At 42.1% G+C, this 22,284-nt stretch overlaps 2 protein-coding genes and 10 non-coding genes across 18 annotated transcripts in view; 1 reads left to right on the top strand and 11 right to left on the bottom strand.

Moving 5' to 3' along the window:
- Positions 1–6,973, top strand: part of amph (amphiphysin) — a 29,226-nt gene extending 22,253 nt beyond the window's left edge. The window contains exons 19-25 of the mRNA XM_047026884.1: positions 418–474; positions 1,514–1,567; positions 2,214–2,267; positions 4,347–4,433; positions 4,843–5,022; positions 5,290–5,391; positions 5,682–6,973. Coding sequence (XP_046882840.1) covers positions 418–474; positions 1,514–1,567; positions 2,214–2,267; positions 4,347–4,433; positions 4,843–5,022; positions 5,290–5,391; positions 5,682–5,786 — 639 coding nt within the window. The 3' untranslated portion in view covers positions 5,787–6,973. The remainder of the gene's footprint in view (positions 1–417; positions 475–1,513; positions 1,568–2,213; positions 2,268–4,346; positions 4,434–4,842; positions 5,023–5,289; positions 5,392–5,681) is intronic.
- Positions 6,398–19,752, bottom strand: LOC124472182 (centrosome and spindle pole-associated protein 1-like). Of its 7 annotated transcripts, none has more exons than XM_047026876.1 (29): positions 19,583–19,752; positions 19,067–19,187; positions 18,879–18,957; positions 18,656–18,759; positions 18,205–18,536; positions 17,810–17,890; positions 17,425–17,502; positions 17,004–17,089; positions 16,777–16,873; positions 16,520–16,577; positions 16,097–16,383; positions 15,736–15,854; positions 15,381–15,516; positions 14,360–14,474; positions 13,727–13,874; positions 13,244–13,369; positions 13,029–13,141; positions 12,660–12,809; positions 11,518–11,661; positions 10,915–11,058; positions 10,742–10,814; positions 10,493–10,619; positions 10,263–10,393; positions 9,929–10,057; positions 9,683–9,726; positions 9,480–9,528; positions 9,110–9,228; positions 8,852–8,993; positions 6,398–8,716 (listed from the first exon to the last, which is right to left on the bottom strand). In XM_047026876.1, exons 2-29 carry the CDS (start codon positions 19,163–19,165, stop codon positions 8,475–8,477), a joined length of 3,552 nt encoding a protein of 1,183 aa, XP_046882832.1. In that variant the 5' UTR covers positions 19,166–19,187; positions 19,583–19,752; the 3' UTR covers positions 6,398–8,474. The 7 variants fall into 7 exon arrangements, with proteins under 7 accessions (XP_046882832.1, XP_046882836.1, XP_046882838.1 ...); XM_047026880.1 differs by having other exon boundaries at positions 6,398–8,704; XM_047026882.1 differs by having other exon boundaries at positions 10,915–11,028.
- A 531-nt stretch (positions 19,753–20,283) lies between these two features.
- Positions 20,284–20,365, bottom strand: trnas-uga. The gene has a single exon. It is a non-coding gene; the product is annotated as a tRNA-Ser (tRNA).
- Positions 20,366–20,493: 128 nt separating this feature from the next.
- trnas-uga lies at positions 20,494–20,575 on the bottom strand. The gene has a single exon. It is a non-coding gene; the product is annotated as a tRNA-Ser (tRNA).
- Positions 20,576–20,686: 111 nt separating this feature from the next.
- On the bottom strand, positions 20,687–20,768 carry trnas-uga. The gene has a single exon. It is a non-coding gene; the product is annotated as a tRNA-Ser (tRNA).
- Positions 20,769–20,903: 135 nt separating this feature from the next.
- Positions 20,904–20,985, bottom strand: trnas-uga. Its single transcript has one exon. It is a non-coding gene; the product is annotated as a tRNA-Ser (tRNA).
- Positions 20,986–21,107: 122 nt separating this feature from the next.
- Positions 21,108–21,189, bottom strand: trnas-uga. Its single transcript has one exon. It is a non-coding gene; the product is annotated as a tRNA-Ser (tRNA).
- A 128-nt stretch (positions 21,190–21,317) lies between these two features.
- Positions 21,318–21,399, bottom strand: trnas-uga. Its single transcript has one exon. It is a non-coding gene; the product is annotated as a tRNA-Ser (tRNA).
- A 128-nt stretch (positions 21,400–21,527) lies between these two features.
- Positions 21,528–21,609, bottom strand: trnas-cga. The gene has a single exon. It is a non-coding gene; the product is annotated as a tRNA-Ser (tRNA).
- Positions 21,610–21,731: 122 nt separating this feature from the next.
- On the bottom strand, positions 21,732–21,813 carry trnas-cga. Its single transcript has one exon. It is a non-coding gene; the product is annotated as a tRNA-Ser (tRNA).
- Positions 21,814–21,941: 128 nt separating this feature from the next.
- Positions 21,942–22,023, bottom strand: trnas-uga. The gene has a single exon. It is a non-coding gene; the product is annotated as a tRNA-Ser (tRNA).
- A 111-nt stretch (positions 22,024–22,134) lies between these two features.
- Positions 22,135–22,216, bottom strand: trnas-uga. Its single transcript has one exon. It is a non-coding gene; the product is annotated as a tRNA-Ser (tRNA).
- Positions 22,217–22,284: the final 68 nt, after the last annotated feature.

Here is a 22,284-nt window from a genome sequence, read left to right as displayed (position 1 = left end):
ATCATCACCATCCTCATCAGCAGCATTTTTGTTGTCATCATTACCTTCATCTTCATCACCTCAGTTTATTCATCATTAATATTTTGTTATTGCTTCTTAGAAGCCTATTTTTGGCACACCAATCTATTCTTATAAGCTTTTGTACTGTTATTGTTGTTAGTACCCAAAGTGATATGTTCAATTTTCCTGAGAAAGTAGTACAGAGCTTTATAAAAAGTTAAGAACCCCTCATCTCAGATTGTGACATCAGATTTCAAATGATTTGGTGGCTGTTCTTAGCTTAAACATTTTCACTGGGTCACATAAAATCGAAACAGATGAGGGCCACCGCTTTTCTATAAATAGCTGGCTGTTATTTATACATAACATTGGAATAATAAGTAAAAAACATTTTTATTCAACTCGTTCTTGGTAAAGTCCTCTGTTGAGTCTCCTGATGAGCCTGCCGCCACTGAGGGGGCTGAACCAGCCGAGGTACGTTTAAGATCTGCCCTTTTGTCCTTCCACATCAACCCAGTACTGTTTTGTTCTGTCAATGACAAAACTGCATGCAAGTCAGGTCTATCTAATTTAGTAGCTTGAGCCTTCAACAACGTTAATGACATTCAGCTGGCAATACAAAAGTGGTTACATTCAAACAGTTGTAGTGGCAACACCTGTCACAATCTACTACTCTTGGCTCTGAGTAGGTGTGAGAGCATTTAAGGCATATACCCCTGGTTTTAGTCAGTATGGCTTTACAACTTTAATGTATAGAAAATTGATATTTATAAACTTAGATGACTTGAATTTGTAGAACAGTTATGTGTCACTTCAGGACTAGTGTCCTAAACAAGTGGCATGTGTGACAAGTTGCATGTGTAATTAACATTTACATTTAGTCATTTAGCAGACGCTCTTGTAATGATGTTTTAGGTTTGATTAGATTACTTTACAAAAGAAATAACATACACTGGCCTGACTCGGCTTTGCCATCCCTGTCAGGGTGTTAATGAAGTTGCCCTTAGCAAACAATGAGTGCACTACCCTATGATCTGAACCATCCAAGCAGAAGGTATAATGTGCTGTACAGGACTGGATGGTGGTGCATGCTGTATCAGGACTTTCTCTCTTTTTTTTTTTTTTTTTACTGTGGAGCTGCTGTGGAAATTGTTCAAGACAATGAAGTTGCGACTGTTACAATGGATAATAGTTTTATAAAGGATTTCAGTTTTTGTTTTCTTAAAGCCATAAGTAGCTGATGTCAACACACCAAATGTCATTGTTTCCCTGCTGAAAGTAGAGGTTCCTTGCCGTTTAACATAATATTACAGTCACAGTTTTTGCATAAACATGTATGAATCTGGGCATACTGTAATGTCTTGACTGTGAACACAGCAGATTTAAGGCATTTTGAATCCCAGTCCTTACAACCCTAAATATTAACAGTCCAGCAACAAATTTCCTCAAATCAACAGTTTGACTACAAGCTTTTGAAAGCAATAGGCTTTAGCTAACCCCTTTCTACGTGTAGGTCCTCCCTGCTGAAGAGGCTGAAACACCACCCCCTATTGAGGAAGTACCGCTGGTAAATATGATTTATGCCTCTAGTGGAAAGAAACTATATTGGACTTGATTGAAGTGTTTTGTATTAGTAAAAACTAATATATTTTAAAAAATGTACTTAAATCTCCAACTTACCATGTCAAGGCCCCTCTCAAACCACAACTTACAGACATGCAATTCATAAAAAATAAATGAAAATAAAACAGTTTATGGTGAATATCAACATTTTACCCTACTGCTTAATTGAATGACACCGGACATTCATGCTGTACTTTATACAGGAAGCAGAAAGGTGGTCTAACAATGCATTTGCCTTCAGAACCAGTGAGAGAACAACATTAGTTTTCTTTTGGGACCACCACTGAGAGACTGTCATTTGGTACATCAAGCTAAATTGTTTTATTTAAACCTTATACTAAAATATGAACTCATGAACATTTCTTATGAATGTTTTGATTGTATTATTTTTTTATATATCAGCATTTGCAATTGAAAATATTGCATGACCAGGCTCAGAACTAGTGTGAAAGTGGAAAGTGTGAAAGTGGAAAGTAAGTGTGAAATAAATGTGTATGGTTTTGCCTTTTAGTTAATTGGATGAAAATAGGATTGTCTGAAAATTTTGTGTTTTGAAAGCCATATACTCAAAAAGAATGTTCTGTATTTAGGAATGTGTGGCCAACCCGGAGGAAGGGAAGGAGGCCCCCATGGAGGAGGCTCCGGTAATTATTCCAGCTCCCCATTCATCAATCCTACTGATTACACATCATATTGGACAAAACAGTCATTGAGACCTTTCTAGAAATGTGGTACTTTCAAAACACTGTCTATATTTTACAATCACAGTCCAAAGGGGCTGAACTAGCACTAATTACCAGAACCATTTGTCGATCCACAAATTGCTGAATATTCTGAATTTCTTTAGTTGAATAGTTTAGTCACTAAGTGTAATTTATTTTACATTCCTATTTTTGGTTTTGAATGTCTAGCTTCAGAATACCTTTGCTGATGAATAATAATCTCCCCAGGGGACGTGACTAAACTGAACGTTAATGGAATTCTCTTATGTTTTACCTCATGATGCCATATGTTCAATCATACTGTACCAGACTGCTTATCATAATGGTCAATGAGTATTAGAAAGTCTTAATTGCTTTTGCTTAAACTTTCTGCGAACATAGTATACAATTCATTTTAATGCCAATACACAACAGAATTTGCACAGTATATCTAAGTTTCTGACATCTGTAATGTAGGCATTTGGATTGTTTCTATGTAGAAGCACTTTCAAAGAATCAAATGTATCTAACTTTTTTGAAGAAGAAACACAAATATTGCTTCGATGCAGAAATGCAAAACACCATTTTACAAAATCTGTCATGCATTGTGTATTCATTTGACAAACTATTTACATGCAGCTAAGCATAACATAATTATAATTACTAGTTGGCCCAATGTTTTTTCTTGGCATGTTCAGTAAAAACTCAAAGCCATAACTAACTACAGTAAGTGTCAGGACATTTGTTTTAATTCCATTTATGTCCATCACGTACAGTATTATAAAGGCTCATGACTGTTGTTCAAGTCAGTAGTATTGTACTTGAAATCATATTATTTGGTGTTAACTGAGTGTCAGGTAGCATTTTGAGGGTACATTATGAGCTAATTTCTGCAAAAAAGATAACACATTGTTACTGCTTGAGTTTAATCTAATACTTCCATCAGAAACATATCTTATAAAATGGTGTTTAGTACTAAAGCACAATACACATTTAACTTTGACAGCCTTGCCTCTTATTTTGTTATTTATACTCCTGTAAATAACTTTCTCTACCAACTAACATTTATTTTAGAATTTACAATTTATTTTTTATTTTTTTCAAAACTTATGAACAGAAATTGACATGGTGTGGGAATGGGTTTGTCTTAGCTCATACTGTAATATTTGATACATATATATATATATATTTTATTATGTTTAGTGGGTAAGAATGGTTGAAATGTATTTTCAAACCTGATGGTTTTGAATTACATTGATCATGTTGTTAGTTTATGTATGTACATCTTGTTCCACATTGGTCATCATACTTGCTTGCTTTGGTGTTGGGTGTACCCATTATTCATTAGCTTTGCTCCCAAACATATTACTTGAGAGTTTAAGGCTCTTTCCTATCTCTTCAATCAACTGCAATGAATTGTGCTAAATACTTTGAACATTCTGATTACAGACAATATTATCTATTTTTTTATCTACGTGAAAATGTAATACACAACAAATAATCTATTATGTTGCATGTAGGACCATAGCTTTGTAATGTAAATTCAGTGATGTTAGCATTCATCCTTGAGTTAACCAGAGAGATGCCAGTAGAAGGTTTTCCTCTCCATTTGTGATCCCCTCATCCAAGCCACCCCCTCATCTAACCTTTATATAGATGGTCAGTTTCAGTTGTTTGAAACTGCACATGAAGACCTAACCTTTTTCCTATTTAGTCATGAAAATGAAATAACCATTATTGTACCATTCTCCATCCATGGGTGTAAACACCAGGGTACATAACAATAACCCCCAAATAATAACCGGCATCCAATCCTATCACATGGTCAGTTTTAATTAAAAAAACTGAACCATCCCACCCGCCTGTTGTCTTACTGTACCCCCACCAAATCCCCTCAACTGATCCAACCCATTTTAGCCTCAGTGCTAAACCGACAGTGTCCTTGTTAAATGAACCAAGATGACCTTTGACCTGGTTGACTGCCATGTCCCAGCATTGGTTCTTATTCTCCCACATCTCTAGACCGTAGTGGCTGAGCCAGTGGATGAGAAGCCTAAGGAGGCTCCTGTGGCCACCACTGAGGGTCCTGCAGAGGTGGGGCCGGAGGAGGTATGAGCAACCTTTCCTTGTCATCCTCTCTTTCATGACCATGAGTGGGTTGTTTGGAGATCCCAATTGTTTTATAACTTACAATTAATGGTCATTACGGAATCAAGGATAGCAGGATAAAAAAAAACATACTGTGGTCATCAATATGAGACAAAGTGGAATACATCGCAAGCAGGTTTATTACCTGTCTACAAAATAAATAAATACAAGCACAAGGCCCATTGCTGAGGACTGACTCTGAAGTCATTGACTTGAGAGGGCTGGTATTATTTTAAAGGTGATCAAGAGACCTAAAATGACAATGCTGAAGTCACATGATTTTCTCCAACTGCATGGAATGTGGACATGGATGTTTCAGAATGTTGATGTGCGTCACTGGGTGGGTTAATTACATTTCTTTCTTCCTTAGGAGAAGATGCCCATCCCATCTGTGGTGATTGAACCTGCCTCTAGCAACGAGGGTGACGATGACCGTGACGGTGACATCATCTCCCCAACAACCATCAGTGACAATGGGGTGGCACCTGATAACCAACCAGCCAAAGACATCAGTTCCTCTGGTGAATTTCCCATTGACTTCATGTATAAGGTCAGCCCAGCCCTTCTTGTGATTTTGAATCATTAACCCTCAATCTCTTTCTCATATACTAAATACCAGGATACATGGATTTTCTCCAGGAATATACCCACACCTGTTTAACATTACTTACACACACACATAGAACCCCTTCCTTCATAGATGCAAATACATATCTCTCAAATACACATTCAGTCCTAGACACAAACACACATGCAGACACACTATGATTGGACACACTCAACTTTACTTACAAGTCAATATCTTGGTGTCCTGCAGGTAGAGACTCTGCATGATTTTGAGGCAGCAAACTCGGATGAGCTTGAACTAAAGAAAGGTGACATTGTTCTAGTCATCCCCACAGCTCTTGCAGAAGATCAGGTACGAATAATCTGGGTAGAAAAAAGTGTTACACTGTTAGTTTAATATATTGGTTTTACTTGCCTCAAATAAATCGCATACACAAAATGTATTACAAATCTGAAAAACTCGGCCCAATTCAGAATGTGCATTGTAACATTTTAATAGATGGGTCAACATGCATCTATAAAAACATAATAAATGATGTTCCACATTATTTCTACTTACTTAAGATTGCAATAAGTGACATCCTGGTATTCTTCCTGGCATCATCAGTTTATCAAATAACCATTTGGTTGTGTGTTTCCCAGGATGCTGGTTGGCTGACGGGTATGAAGGAAAGTGAATGGTCACAGCTTGGAGCTGATGCCCATAAAGGACTCTTCCCAGAAAACTTCACACAGCGTTTGGATTAATCAGCCAAGCCCCATGGAGGGGGATGCAGGGGGAGGAGGCAAGAGACCCGGAACCTCCAAACGTCTGGATAACTGTCTGCTGACAAGTCTGTGACCTTATCCACAAGGCATACAAAGGCTCCCTATAAAGGAAACGACAAATCAACAAATTAAATTGTGGACAAACACTAGTACCTACTCAAAGCATAACGAAAAATAACATGAGCATGATGCGAATAGTAAGGTCTACCCTCCTTTATGAATTGAGACACTTCTTTGTTTGTTTGTTTGTTGATCTGTAAGCGAAGGCAACATTTGAGTGTGCTTTGTTGGAAGTGCTTTGCCCTCCACATATGATTCCGTTTGATCAGAAGAAAAACGAAAACGAGTAAAAAGTTACCTTGTCCTCTCTGCACCAAGTGTATTGTGTTGATTTTGTTGCTTTGCGACAGAATTTATCAGAACCTGTAGTGCTATGATCTATTTAACCGTTCTTAAGTGTTACACAAAACTTTCAGTGTTTCTTTCAGACATTTCAGACATAAATGTTACCTTGCATCATTGTTAGTGTTTTCTTGTAGTGTCATGGCTGAACGTGTGAGGCTATGGTGATGATTTCTTTGGCGTACTCGGTGTTGACATCGTTCATTGACAAGACTCGCTGTGCTCTTGCCAAAAGATAGTGGACTTGGAGATTTTGAACATCGAAATGGGCATTCAATGAGTTTCCAGCATGAATAATAATGTTTTGTGATGAAACGAGTTCCTTAAAACTGGCAGATACAGCTTTTACAAAGCTGGAAAAAATCTATGTAGCTCCCCTCCACAGACTAAATAAATGTATATCCTTATAGCCTACCTTATACAGTATCTGCAATTACATATACACAAACTAAGTCAACCAGGTGAAGATCTATGAAGATATTTATTTGTGAATGAAATGTTATGTTCTGATAAATTTTATTTTACTTTATATTTTTTAAGTCAAAAGATCACTGGGAAGGTGTTGGTGTGAAATCCGATATGCAATCTATGTAATTGGTTTATATAGGGTCCCAATAGTCCAACTGTTCAGTATAGAAATTATTATGTCACTCCTGTGTTCGTACAGTTAGCCCTTACTGTAGAACTTTTCTTTTGTGATGTACATATCTGTGATTACTATATTATCATAAGTGAATAAAGAATAGTTCATATGGTAAATTTCATTTTCATTGAGTGGACATTGTTTGGTTATAGGCTACTCACTTTGGAAATGTTTAAATCAAGTGGTCTTCAAGCCTGGTCTCAGGGAGCACTGTCCTGTTTGTGGATGTTTCCCTGCTTCAACACACCTGATTCCAATGAATGTGTTAAGCTCTGCAGAGGGTTAACGAATTAACGACTTGTCATTTGATTCAGGTGTGCTGGAGCAGGGAAACATCTCAAACATATGGGACTATAAGTGTGTAACTGGACTGTGTCTAGCTGTATCAATAAGAACGACCCTTAGATGTTCCCATCATTGCACAATTTCTTGTGTGCAAACATACTCAGACTTGGGGACACCATCAAATATGACACAGGTATAAGTAGGGTAGTTTACTTCCCCCAACATGACAACAGATAACCGGAATAGTTAACCCTATTCTATCACCACCATCCTTGCTAGATTATTGTGCAGAGTGATCAGATGCATTTAAAATAAAAGCTTTATTGGAAAAAGGTTTTTTAGGCCCCGGCACAAAATGACCAGCTCACATCATTCACTAACCATATCATCAGCACATGGGAGTGTGAACGAGTGCTAATCAGGTGAAATAACTATCATTCTGATTGGATTATGAAAAGCAGACTGATTTCCATAAAAGGAGGGACTTGTTGCATATATTAAATGTTTTTGCCAATAAAAGCCTTTAAAACGTACAATTGGTTATACGTTATGGTTGTTTCTTTTGTCACACATTCATCTGGAACATTGTCATGAACAAAGCTTTTTGAATTCTTGAATTGGTATGCAAACAGAGTGGTAACTTATTACGCACTGTTAATTCCAGTCCCTTACAAAAACAAAATACACTGCATATACACATCTATGTAAAATATAATTTATTATAATATTTAAACATTCTCACAAACATTTACACATGGTACATATTACAATGTTCCTTTAAACCAACTTTCATTTGTCATAATTTACATTTAAAATATAGTGCCATGACACAAGATGCAATAAATACTATTGAAAAGGACCAGATAAAATCCTCGACACTGCAAACCAACAGCAAATAGTGCAGCAGACACACAATGTCTGATGTGGTCTCCTGAGTACACAGACACGCTGATTCAAAGCATGGATTTGTTAATCTCTAGTTAATAAAAGTAAAAGGTTTATCATTTCCATAAAAAAGAGAAAACAAATGAATACCAGCCAATAAAACAATTAAATTCAAACAAAAATAATCCAACCACTGAGCAAGAGTGGTTTTCTGAGGTAGAACATGACAAACAGAAGTATATTTCTTTTATAAAAGGTGAAACCAACAATAGAAGCAAACACAGATGCTGTCGTATCCAGGGGCAGGAAGTGGGGATCTTGCTTTGATAATGCTGATGTGGATGTACCCGGCCCCCGGGGCCCTTCAACAGCAAGATGGTTTGGTTTGTAAACTTGGTATCCACTGACATCCTCCACAAGTCTCCATGAGCTAAAAGGATTCAAACATGGCCTCAGCCGTGGTAGGTGGAGGGCCCACCCCAGTCCTGTGTGTGGACGCCTTGGAGAGGGGGCAGCCTCTCCCTCCTGGACGGACCCGTCATCAGGCGCTTCAACGTTTCCGATGACTCTGGTCTCAACCAGGGCTCGGTGGCATCCGTGTCTGCAGAGCTGCGGCGGTCGGGGCCACGGGGAGAGACCCCCGGAGACTCTTCATCATCATCATCATCCTCTGACAGGTCTCCTAGAGGAGACACTAGCAGTTAGGGGGGGGGTTACTTTAAATCAACATTGTCATGATTCACTCTGTTGGAAACCCAAGCACATGACAGTCCACTTTACTCCATTCTTCTTTGTGTGAGTAAGATGCGTATGGCTCCGGCAAACCCACCTGTTGTCCTGCCACGGCGCCTCAGAGCCAGCAGTCTCCTGGTCCAGCTGTGGTGCTCATGCTCCTGGGCCCGCCCTGCTGACTCTGATTGGAGGATGTAGTCATCTGGCAATCTGGTAGGCTCCCTGGAAGCCTCTCTGTCCTAAACCACAGAGAGATGATATCAAACTCTATACCCGTCTCCCCGAAACCTCGCTCCAGTTGAAAGGAACTGTGATATTATGATGGATTCTCTCTGCATTTCCAATATAGATTGACCTCTGAAATGACATTGTGCGACTCAGCGTTCTTGGCCCGCCTCCTCCTCTCCCTAGCAGACAGCTGGGGGGGCTTCTGTTCAGGGGGACGGGGCACCGGGTATGTGTCGCCCATGGGGTCTGTGTAGGGAACCAACAACAACGTCAACGATGACTACAACTGGACACTTTGGTGACGGCGCTCTTGCTGATAACAAAAACAAAACAACTGATTTATTGTACCTAATATATCTTCATACCATATATACCACTTCATACCAAATTATAATTAATTTGGTAATAATAACATGTAAATTCAGCATTGATCTTACTTTTAGTAAGATAGTAGAGCAAAAGCATGTGAAATGCAGACGGATATAATAAAGTCTTACTGATGAAGGCACTCTCTGATTCTAACAGGTAGCCTCTCCCGGGATCCCTCTGGGAACAAACAAACAAGCTGGTTCAGCTGAATAACTTCGACCTTCGTTCAACAAGGAAGTGTTAAGACAGGCACGGTACGCGTGGCGAGATGTGATGTACGGAGGAGGAACAAACTAGGAATGCCGAAATAAACTATTTCATGAGGACTCACCGAATAATGGTTCGGTTTCTGGGGTGGTGACAGGTCAAAATAATCTGCAAATTCAAAGAATAATGACTTTAACGTTGCAAAGGACATGCTGCACGTCTGCCCTACAGGACACAGTGAGAGGCTGGGAGACAAGCTCCAGCAGGGCTCATGTTCAACCAGCTTGACAGGGAGTGTTTATGCGATGGCGTGTGTAACGAATAAGAGCTGATTTAAGACTGAGGGGGTTGACCGGTGAGAGGCTCTGACCGTGGCCTGGTTTCCTCCTCAGACTGCTCCTCCTGCGCTGCTGTTCCCGCTGGTCAGCCTGTCTCTGTATGTCCACAGGCTGACCCTCGTCCCTGGGGAGCTCACCGTACCCATATCTGAAATCACTGTCTGCAACGCAAGCACGAAAACATGCACACACACACACCGTCGAGTTCAACGTCAGTTAAAGCACAAATACATGTTTTCTATTTTTTTGACGGGAAATTCATTGGTGGTGCGAGAACTTTGGAGTAAGATCAATTCCGGTCTAACATGCCGACAGACTCAGAGAGGCTTGTTCATCGTCTTAACGAAAGCAAAGAGACGCGTTTACCAGGGTATCGGAACTGTAGGGAGTCATGGATACGGAGCAGTTTGCTAGGCTCCATGTTCCTGGAGGGGGGCCTTCGGACGGGGGCCTGCAAACGCAGCCTGGCCATGTCAAACACATCAACCTCCCTACGCCTGGACACACACAACTCAGCATGAGAAAAACGGTACTGTGACACACATACACACCCCACCATGGCCATGTTCTGTCATTACAGGAGCGGAGGGTGTTACCTGTCACTCATAGGAGACTCCAGCTCCTCCCACTCTGAGCGCATCAGCTGTCCCTCCAGACGTTTCTGTTCGCTGCGCAGCTGTCTACGCAACGCAGACAACTCACTGATCACTCCCCTCTGGTCCTCTGGTAGGCAGTCACACACACCAGTTGAGGGATCCATGACACATTTTCACTCCCAATCAACTATGTATTGGTTCTGGCTCAATGGAATGTTTCTGTGTGTGTGTGTGTGTGTGTGCGTGTACCTGCAGCTCTCAACTCGTTCCTACGAGCAGGTACAGGCGGTGACTGGGACTGGAGTCCTGAAAGCGAACACTCCTGAAAAGGTGCACGTTAAGAGAGGGACAGACATCAGCTTCTACCCGTTTTCAGGCCACTCTCTGTAGCACGTTTATGGTTTATGCAACGGGTGACTTACGGACATGGGGGCGGTGGAGCGTCTGCTGTCCACGGTGGGGGGTCTGGGGGTGTACTGGGGGGCCCTGTGTCTCTTCTGGAGGGTGGGGATGGGGGGGGAGGGCTCCCTGTGCACCTGCAGATAGACAGTATGATGGGGATCATACTAACATTTCTGTTTGTTAGAACGCTTCAGTGACATTTCACAACAATCAAGAAATGGCACTGAATCTCACTGCCTAAAGGGCCCACGAAGAATGAACACAAAAGGCCTACTCTCTTCTAACAAAACAACTTGTGCAGTTCCAGTGATCGGCCGGAGACTAAGATGTCAGTTCGTTGATTTGGTGAACCACAGATTAACACACACACACAGATTCTTGGAATGATCGTGTGCATCGCCTGTGATGACAGTGATTCAGCCAGTGACTCATTTGTTGATTAGTTGATAACCATAGCTGATGATGATGACGACAACAACAGTAGTTCACTTCCCCTTCAGTTGGCAAGATAAGCCACAGACACCCGTTCCTGGGTTCCTACTGATTGTGCATTTACAACTCCCCAGGTTTTGAGCCGCACAAGAAATAAAAGGCGCAACTCAAAGGGTTAGCTGTCCCCTCACCTCCTCCACACGCGCCTGTCTCTCTTCCTCATACTGCATCCTCAGCGCAGCCATCTCCTTCTCATCCGCCTCTTTCTTTTTCCTCTCCGCCTCCTTCCTTCGCTCTTCTGCAAGGCAGGCCAGCTCCTCGTTCTTGGCCTTTTGCTGTTGCAAGAAGAAGACCAAGTTGAGTTCTGCTAACAACAGCCAAGACACAAGAATGTGTTACAATGGTTTACATTCTGCCTAGTCAAGTGTTTAATGTATACCGTCAAAATCATCAATCTGCTATATATGTTCTGCACTTCTATTATGTTTTATAAATAGGAGCAACTGGTATTCAAAAGTGGGAGGTCCAAAAAACACAAGTTGTATACTGTATATTATCATACAACTAGAGCTGTGAAAAATGATCAAACTACAGGATTAATTAGTTTTTGTTTTTTTTAACGCATTTAACGTAATATAGCCACAATTCCACCCAATCTGCACTCCCCGCTCTAACACAGTCAGACGGCAGCTACTATACAAAAACATGGGGGGGACAACGGGGGACTACAGCATCAAAGCACCGCAAAGACGCACAATATACACATATACCCAGAATATCTAGCCTGGCTGCCAACCCAATTTAGCCCCGCCCACAAAACAAATTGGTCGGGAAGTTGGGTCTGGAGTAGCTCGGTTGGGAAAAACTATACCCAAACAGGAGCTGTTCGGGCACATGAAATTGTCAGGGCGGAAAATTGGACAGAAATTGTTGCTTTATACGATGATGGACAGATGATCAACAGTAACGTAATCAACCACGTCACCAAAGAGCACTTGGGTTGAATTTGTTTTCAACAAACAACATATTACGTTGCTCTGATTGGTTGTAGGTCTATCCAATTGAGCGAAGAGGCATTTGTTTTACGAGTTCGGTTGAAACACGCCCCATACTCACAGCCCAACGGAGAGTTATCAGATTCATGTTCTGACTAGAATTATGAGTATGACTACGTCAGGCTAGAGAAAATCGGTAATATGTGATTAATCATGTTTAATCCACAGAAACCTGTAATTAATTATATTAAAAGTTGTAATCATTTCACAGCCCTAAATACAACGCATAAAAGGTCATTTCGAACTAATCCATCTTAGCCGGTCGGTGCTCAGCTGACCTCCATCTCCTTGCGTTTCTTCCTCTCCTGCTCCTCATCATACTCCCACTGGATTCGAGCCCTCTGCTCCGCCAGCCTCCTCTCCTCCTTCTCCTCCTCCAGGCGGAGCTTCTCCCTCTCCTCTGCCTCCTTTAGGCGCTTCTCTTCAATCTGGGCACGGCCCGAGGGAGAAACAGCTTGTTATACAACAACATTGTGCCTGTGTGTGTTTGTGGACACAAAGGCTTTACTTGCAAGTTGAAGCTAAGAGACCGTACAGGCACCAGAGGCCAGGTTCTTGAGTTCTAACTGACAGAAAAAGGGACATGTGTAAAAGCTCTCAGTGCCTGTAATAACTGTAGGCTTTATATCCCCAAAACACGACAGTACCTGTTGTTTTAGGAAGGACTTGTACTTGTCCTTTTCCATGAGTTGCTGAGGTGTGGGCTGGTTGGCAAACACACTGCCTCTGGCATACATAGGGGTCTGGACACGGTCAAAACCTGCACCCATAAAAGATACGACACCCATATTTGGACGTTTAGTACCTTCACACTGACGTATGTGCTGTCTGCTAAGTGGCAGCTGGTGCAGCGACTGTCTACCTGAGACTGTGTTTATGGAAGGCAGGTCCTCCCGCAGGACGGGCACGATGCCTGGGGCTCTTTTCTGCCATGTCTCGGGGTTCAGCCAAGCCTCCTCATTCTGCTTGTGCATCTGGTGTAGGTCAGCTAGTCAAACAAATCATAGGAAGTTTTTTATTTTTTTACCAAGACTTAACTAAACTATAAATCACCAGATCTGTAACCTTTTGACCACTTATGGTACATACGCTTAAAATGTGTTGCACTCTGTATTGTGAATATATCAAACCAAATCTGATTTGTATAGCCCTTTTTACAATATCACAAAGGGCCTCACAAATCAAATCAGCGCCTATATACAAGTGTGAGCTACTTCTTGGCAGTAACAGCTACTGTAGTCTACCTTCAGTCACATCTGCTATCAAAATAACACCGGTCCACTTATCATGCAATCTGGAAAAAGTGAGCCAACATGGAACGTAAGTGGAACATGCTACAACGTACTAATGAGGTTCCCTCGGGTGTCTCTAAGAGGTGCTCCGCAGCCTCCCCGGCCCCATGGGTCATGGTTCTTCATGTGGAACTCCAGCCTGGCCTCAGTGCTGTCCCTCTCCTCCTTCTCCAGCCTCCGGCGCTCCTGCTTCTCCTGGATCTGGAGGGAGCCCAGGTGAAGGATATGGTGAAGAATACTGACTCCAACCAAAGGATTTTAACAAATAAAAACCCAATAATGTCATACCATGGTGAAACAGTGCTCCCTAGAGGGTCTACATGGGAATGACCTACTCTGTTAAAGTAACTGTATCTTTTTTTAATCTAAATTGTTCTACATCTATTTCATCGAACCAAAAAGTTGCCTTCCTTTCTTGAACCCTTCCTGTAAAAAGGGAATCTTATTGTCCTACTTACACAGAATGAGGTCAGATTTGGGATCTCAGTCATCACATATTAATTTCAACCACAACAATTCAAAGTTGATGGAGAACATTTCATGTTCTACAGTTCAGTCCAATGTTTTGGTGAATTTGTACTCTCGACCCCGAACACTTACCTATGAGCAAAATCGATATATTCATCACATTGAGGGTATTTTAGTGCAGTATCCCAACTCATAGATGGGAGGAAAGGGGGGATCACCTGCTGTTTCAGTGCTTCCTTGTAACTTAGTGCCCTCTCCTTGGATGGAAGGATCTTCTCTCCAGGAAAGACACTGATCCCTGAGCTGACCGTGGCAGCCTCACTGTTGGGTCTGCTGAGAAAGGGACAGAAAAACCCTTCACTCACTTGTGTCTTTTCATGAACCGTCACCCGTTTGGAGCCTGATAAAGAACAGAGCTGGGCTCTCTCCAGTCCTCATGTCTCTGGAACCATAAAAGAACCGCCAGCTCATTTGAGGATCTCTGGTATCATTGAACAAATATCCCTCCGATATTCTTTCACTTGAACCTTGAGTGCATTATTTATTTTTTACCTGTTGATGTCTGTTTTGCACTATTATGTCAAATGTAAAAATGTTGTATTATGCACATTTGGAGTATGGGGAAATGCAATTTCGATTGCCTGTGTAATTACTTGTTGCATCGTCTGATTGACAATAAAGTTCACTTTGACACTTTACACAAGTTAGCCAAAAGCATGAAGCACCATGTTAAAAACACTGTCATTTTTACCAACTCGTTTCAGGCCTGTCATAATTAATCATCTTGGCCATTCTGTTAGAAGCCAGTATTTCATAGTGGCTTGTCAATGTGTATAGATGTCTTCAGAAAGGTCCAGAGAAGAGGGGGCTTATGTGAGGGAAAGATCAGTGCAGTAGCAGTAGCAGTAGCAGTAGCAGTAGCAGTAGCAGTAGCAGTAGCAGTAGCAGTAGCAGTAGCAGTAGCAGTAGCAGTAGCAGCAGTAGTGACTCAGCAGTTGGCTGAAATAACACGTGTTCAGATGGTGGGGAATGACCTCTGACACCTTTAACACTAACTACTGCCCTCTACTGGCAAATACAATATATGAATTCCCTGTCATTTAGCCATTCTAATATTTGTTCCCCCTTTTTTGACCCAAAAGCACTGGATCCGAGTAAAGGAAACACATAAGAATGTGGGTCACAAGAATAAGGACTTTAATAGTGTGTAACTGACCTCACTGAGTCATGAATACTCACAGGGGTGGTGGAGGTGCTTCTGGGTATATATGCTGGGTACCGTGAAGGCTGTGATGACTGGGCGGGCCTCCTCCAGTTTGAGGTAGGGTTAGGTAGGACATCAGTGGGACTCCTCCAGGTATCGCCATCTGACCATCTGACACAAACATATATACAAATTGGATCTCTGATAGGTTCAAAGGTTCAAGAGAGAATAGCAACTTTTTAATCAAGCAGGGCAGTTCAGAGTGCAGGCTAACTTCACCTACATGTTACCTGCAATGTACCAACCTTCTTGATAGTCATTAGGGCAAGATTAACGATCTTTGCAAGGTGTCTACTGATCAACTACTAATGATACAGTTGCAGTACTTACAGTAGGGCAGATTGGGCTCCAATGTATTCCTGGCTCCATAGTATGAGTAGCCTTCATCATAGGGACTCCTGTAGGCTTCTGCCATTCTGTTTTGGGGGTGCAAAGGGATGCCTGGCATTCTGCAAATTGAACACAGAAACTATTTTTCTTCATTTCAAAATGTCAGACAAAACCAGCAGCAGACGACAACAAAAAAACAATTTTAATTTTAAGTCTTTTAGTCTTTTAAGTCAATACATTTTCAAGGTGCGCATGCTTGCAGGTGCGCATGCTAGCAGGTGCGCATGCTAGCAGGTGCGCATGCTAGCAGGTGCGCATGCTAGCAGGTGAGCATGCTAGCAGGTGAGCATGCTAGCCGTACCTGGGGGAGTCCATGCCTCGGGGGACAGCCATGGCCTGGCTGTACGGGGAGAGCCCCCCGTTGGACAGCCCCAGCGCTGAGCTGTACTCTAGGAGCGGAGACTGGAAGGCTACGATGGGCAACTCAGGGGGGAGCCTCTCCCTCTCTCTGTCCACAGAATGCTTCTCATCAGCGGGTGGCCTTCTAGGTTCTTCCCCTGCTGGTGCCTCGTCCAGACCCAGGCCAGCTCGGTACAGATCCTCTCTTTTTTTCCCAATACTCTGTCCAAAATGTTTGATGCGATCCGGCTGGGTTATGAAGGAGGTGAAAGGGGTTTTGCTGTATAAATAGGTTTGTGCTTTGAATACAAATTAGGTAAGGACTTTCAGGCAAGCTTGGAATGAACTTGGATACAAGTTCAAATTAAATAAAAAGTCTACTTACCAGTTTCTCAGGTTCAGTGGCTCCTGTGGAGGTTACTCTCAGTTCCAGATCTTTCTCTCTGGATCAAAGAGAGAGGTAAATGAAATGTTTCACCTAAAAGGTTTCTCATATACTACCCACTGGAAGCTTTTCTGTACTATAAACGCAGCATGAACACAGAATTAACTAAAGTGCATTGTACAGCATGAAAATTAACCCTTTGTGAAGTTACGGTTGGCCTGAAACAAAAAGAGAAAGTAACTGTAATTGTGGTCTACCTTTTCTTGTTCCTCTGCTGTTCAGCTATCTGCTCCTGTAGCTCCTGTCTGTAGCGCTCCTTCCGCCTCTGTGAGACCACATCAGCATCTGCAGCCCCTGGACACAGTACAGGCCAACTTAAAGGTACAAGATCCCCCCCCCCCCCCAAAATGTGATGTACAAACTTTTATCCCTATCAACTCTATACTTTATATATATAGTATCTGCCTAATGGAATCTCTCTTACCGATCATGAGCCCTGTAGCAAACTCATTCTTGTTGATGGCTGACTTTGACGTCGGGTTTGAACTGGTGTCCCCTGTTGACTGTAGCCTATCAGACAGACAGGCCAGGACATCCATTAGCATTCACAGACCCATGTCAGACTTCATGTAAATACACCACTGATTATCAAGCTGCTTTCAATATGGTTCATTGTCAATTTTCAGGTTGTTTTGGAGGTTTAATGTGATTTAACTATGTGGATTGAGATTGCCTAAATCTTTGAAACCTAAATAGTTGACACAAGAAGTATCAACAAAGCTTTTGAGTTTAGTGTAGAAACTGAATACAGGTGAAGTCTAAATACGGTTTGCTAAATAAATAAAAATAAATTAAATAAATCTGTCACGTGTTTTTATCATTACTATCCAACGTTTGTGACGTACTTGACTTGGTTTGTCAAGGAGGAGGTCCTGTCTTGATAACCCTCTTGGACAACAGATCCATCAGCCTCCTTCCTCTGCCTGAAAATAACTAACAGTCATCAACTAACCACTACCAAATAGAGCATTAACCTATAGATCATCATACATCAGCCAGCTACAGAAAATGAGCTGTTCTTGTCTATGACTTAAGTATAAGTTATTGTTGCACTGTAGGCTTGTAGTTTTGTCCCACTGCGCTGTTAGCTGAGATGTGGGAGATGTCTACTGTACTTTCTATATGCACCATTTGTTTTGTCTCTTTGGAAAAAAAAATGTGTGTTACATTAACAAAATGTATGTACAATTAATCATAGATGACAGTGTAGACAAGATAGTCTTACAATACCTGTTTTCATGACTTGTTCTCTGTCCATGATGACCTGTGTCAATATATTCACCATGTGGCTCTTTTCTCCTATCTCGGGACCTTTATGCAGATGATTTAATGAAAGATTGTCAGGACAAGCGAGTAGAAAGCTGCAGGTGGTAATGGTCAAAATTCTACTGTTCCAGACCAAACATAAACCTGTTCACTGACCATCATGAAGAGGAGTAAGACAAGGAAAAACATGGAATTGAATGCAATATTGACTTGACAGCTCATGACTTGACAGCTCATACGCCAACATGTTATTATTATGCAATTTACTTATGTTACTTCTTCCCCAATCTCGTGACAGATTTAATTGAATTGAATTTAAAGGCAGGCTTGAAAATGCCTGAGAAGCGCCGTTGACGTACCTGCTGTCAGCTTTGTAGTAGTGCCTTGGCCTCCTCCTCTCCGATTGAATGGCTTCCAGCCTCCTCCTCTCCATCAGTTCCAGCTCGTCCTCTACATAGTCATCTTCAGAGTCTTCATCCCCAGGCTCCACCCTTCCCAGTCTGGTGGTCCTGCTCTCTCGAAAGGGCAGTCCATCTTCCTCAGCCCAGGGACCCCTGACCTCGGCCAGGTGGCGCCCAATGTGCACCCCTCTCCGCCCCTCGGTCAGAGTGGCTGCATCTCTTCTGGATGGCGGTCTGGGGCCGGGCTGAACATCAAGCACGGGTGGAGGTCTGAGGGAAGCACCGTGCTCCTAGGGGAGACAGAAAAGGGTACATGATATGAGGGCTCGTTTCAAAGAGAAGTTTTCCAAGATGCAAATGAGCAGGTGAAAGATGAGTACCATTCACATGAAATGACTGTCACATTTACCTGGGCCATGTAGCGTCTGTAGTCCTGCCGAAGCTCTTCCTGTAATTTCTGCTTCTTCCGCTCATAGTCCTCACCCAGAGATAAACTTAGGCTCTGACCCTCTTCTGCAAAAAAGAATGATGCGAGACGAAAGCAAACAGTAAACAGATGGACAATGAACCTACTGAAGGGTCTGCTCGCACTTAAATGTAAAAATGTAACAACTAATTGGGAATAGATATACCTTTTGCCAATACTGTAGATCGCTTAAATGGAGGGATGTTTTCCTTAATAGTTTGGTCATAGGCCTTATGATGCTTTGCCTGTCAGTGAAATACAGACACAATGAGTATAATGAAAAAGCAAGGTACTGAATTCAAAGGGGAAAAAGAGTCAAATGAATAAATGGTCTACTAAAAAAATGAAACTCACACGTATTTCCATGTAAGGAGGATCGTGTTTCAAGTTGGCTTTATCCTCTGCCACTTTGGCTCTCTGTTCCTTGAGGAAGTTCTCAAGATCATCGTCCATCTCAATTTTTTAAGATGGCCTTCTGTGAACCGAAGATTGTGTTTACTTACTGGTAAGTTGGAGTTGGTTACAGTAATTGAACATAAGTAGTTGACTTGCTAGCAGGATGTGCGTTTTGTTACACTGTCTCTTTAATTCTCCGTTGTCAAGAAACTAGCCTACACTAGTTGTGCTGAACACAAACACAATGTTTCGCCTATTTAGCTAGTTAGCAATCAACAGTTTGATCGGTTGGAATCCACGGTCACCACAAACCTTTGATTTTGGTTCCTAGCTAGCTAACGTCAGCTACTCTGCTATTTACAAATGCAAAACACGCAGCTACTAGTGCTGATTCAGTACAATACACGTAGCCAACAATAGGTAGTGCAAACACAAGCGTTAGGTTCCTGCTAGATTATTACACCAATAATTTACCATTTGAAATTCGGGATAGAGTAAACAAATAGACAATTGCTATGCAGGGCTTTATCAATCATAACTAATGATTGACATTTATAGCTACACGAACTTGTTTGTCGAGTAATCTGTCAGCCCGCAATTTTGGTCAGCAACAGCGCGGGATCACAGCTGCCCCAGTGCCCCATCTTCTTCTTCTTTGAATTTGATTGGCTGATCGCATCCAACTTAAAGCTGCATACACTGCCATCTGCTGTGCAGGAGTGTATGGCCAGTCAAGAATTACCTGGATTACACCCAACTCCGTAACCCTGTAACTCCTTAGCTTTCAGAGAAATTTACCATGTAGGCTGTTTCTCAATAAAAACTAAGTCTGTATGAGTGTATGCACAGTTATTCTTTTTAATACACAGCTTTACAAAAGCAACACTGTCATCCTTAGCTTGGCCACCAAAACTGAATATACTATCTGTATACACATGCTGACCTCATTTGAAAAACTCTTAAAGAAATATCTAACGTTATATCAGTCGAGTAGGGTTCCAACCTACGCGGGGAAACCCCAATTGATTTCAAGTCCAACTCCTTAACCACTCGGATATCGCAGCTTTCATTCTTGTGGAAAGTCTTTATGAATTGCAAAGGCTGAATCACTTTGAAGGTCTTCAACAAAGTTTCAGGAAATCAAACATGGCATAAACAAGTCCCTCATGAACAATTGCTGCGAGTAGGGTTCGAACCTACGTGGGGAAACCCCATTGGATTTCAAGTCCAACGCCATAACCACTCGGCCATCGCAGCTTGTGTTTACACTCAATTCCTTTCTGAATTCCGTAAGCCGGATCACTTGGAAAGCCTTCGAATAGGCATCTGTAAATCAATTGTGGCATGACGTAACCATCAGCATAAACAAGTCCCTCGTGAACAATCGCTGCGAGTAGGGTTCCAACCTACGTGGGGAAACCCCACTGGATTTCAAGTCGAACTCCTTAACCACTCGGACATCGCAGCTTTCATTCTTGGTGAAAGTAATTCTGAATTGCAAATACTGAATCACTTTGAAAGTCTACACCAAAGCTTCAGGAAATCAATCATGGCATAAACAAGTCCCTCATGAACAATCGCTGCGAGTAGGGTTCGAACCTACGCGGGGAAACCCCATTGGATTTCAAGTCCAACTCCTTAACCACTCGGACATCGCAGTTTTCATTCTTAGTGTAAGTAATTCTGAATTCCAAATGCTGGATCACTTGGAAAGCCTCCAACAAAGTGTCTTAATTCAATCATGGCACATTACCATGATGTAGACATCAGCATAAACAAATCCCTGACGGTTAATCGCTGCGAGTAGGGTTCGAACCTACGCGGGGAAACCCCATTGGATTTCAAGTCCAACGCCTTAACCACTCGGCCATCGCAGCTTGTCCTTTCAATATGTTCCTTTCTGAATTCCGAAAGCTGGATCACTTGGAAAGCCTTCGAAAATGTGTCTGTAAATCAATTTTGGCAGGACGTCAACATAAAGAAATCGCTCATGATCAATTGCTGCGAGTAGGGTTCTAACCTACGCGGGGAAACCCCATTGGATTTCAAGTCCAACGCCTTAACCACTCGGCCATCGCAGCTTGTCCTTTCAATATGTTCCTTTCTGAATTCCGAAAGCTGGATCACTTGGAAAGCCTTCGTATAGGCATCTGTAAATCAATTGTGGCATGACGTAACCATCAGCATAAACAAGTCCCTCGTGAACAATCGCTGCGAGTAGGGTTCAAACCTACGTGGGGAAACCTCATTGGATTTCAAGTCCAACTCCTTAACCACTCGGACATCGCAGCTTTTGTTCTTGTGGAAAGTCTTTATGAATTCCAAATGCTGAATCACTTTGAAAGTCTTCAACAAAGTTTCAGGAAATCTATCATAGCATGACATAAACATCAGCATAAACAAGTCCCTCGTGAACAATCGCTGCGAGTAGGGTTCGAACCTACGCGGGGAAACCCCATTGGATTTCGAGTCCAACGCCTTAACCACTCGGCCATCGCAGCTTGTCCTTTCAATATGTTCCTTTCTGAATTCCGAAAGCTGGATCACTTGGAAAGCCTTCAAAAATGTGTCTGTAAATCAATTGTGGCAGGACGTCAACATAAAGAAATCCCTCATGATCAATCGCTGCGAGTAGGGTTCGAACCTACGCGGGGAAACCCCATTGGATTTCGAGTCCAACGCCTTAACCTCTCAGCCATCGCAGCTTGTGTTTACACTCAATTCCTTTCTGAATTCCGTAATCCAAATCACTTGGAAAGCCTTCGAATAGGCATCTGTAAATCAATTGTGGCATGACGTAACCATCAGCATAAACAAGTCCCTCGTGAACAATCGCTGCGAGTAGGGTTCGAACATACGTGGGGAAACCCCATTGGATTTCAAGTCCAACTCCTTAATCACTCGGACATCGCAGCTTTCATTCTTGGTGAAAGTAATTCTGAATTGCAAATACTGAATCACTTTGAAAGTCTACACCAAAGCTTCAGGAAATCAATCATGGCATAAACAAGTCCCTCATGAACAATCGCTGCGAGTAGGGTTCGAACCTACGCGGGGAAACCCCATTGGATTTCAAGTCCAACTCCTTAACCACTCGGACATCGCAGCTTTCATTCTTGGTGAAAGTAATTCTGAATTCCAAATGCTGGATCACTTGGAAAGCCTCCAACAAAGTG

This window comes from Hypomesus transpacificus, chromosome 10 (assembly GCF_021917145.1).
Source record: "Hypomesus transpacificus isolate Combined female chromosome 10, fHypTra1, whole genome shotgun sequence".
In the NCBI taxonomy this organism is placed as follows: domain Eukaryota; kingdom Metazoa; phylum Chordata; class Actinopteri; order Osmeriformes; family Osmeridae; genus Hypomesus; species Hypomesus transpacificus.
The sequence above is the reverse complement of the archived record's forward strand: the minus strand, read 5'-3'. Positions and strand labels throughout refer to the sequence as shown.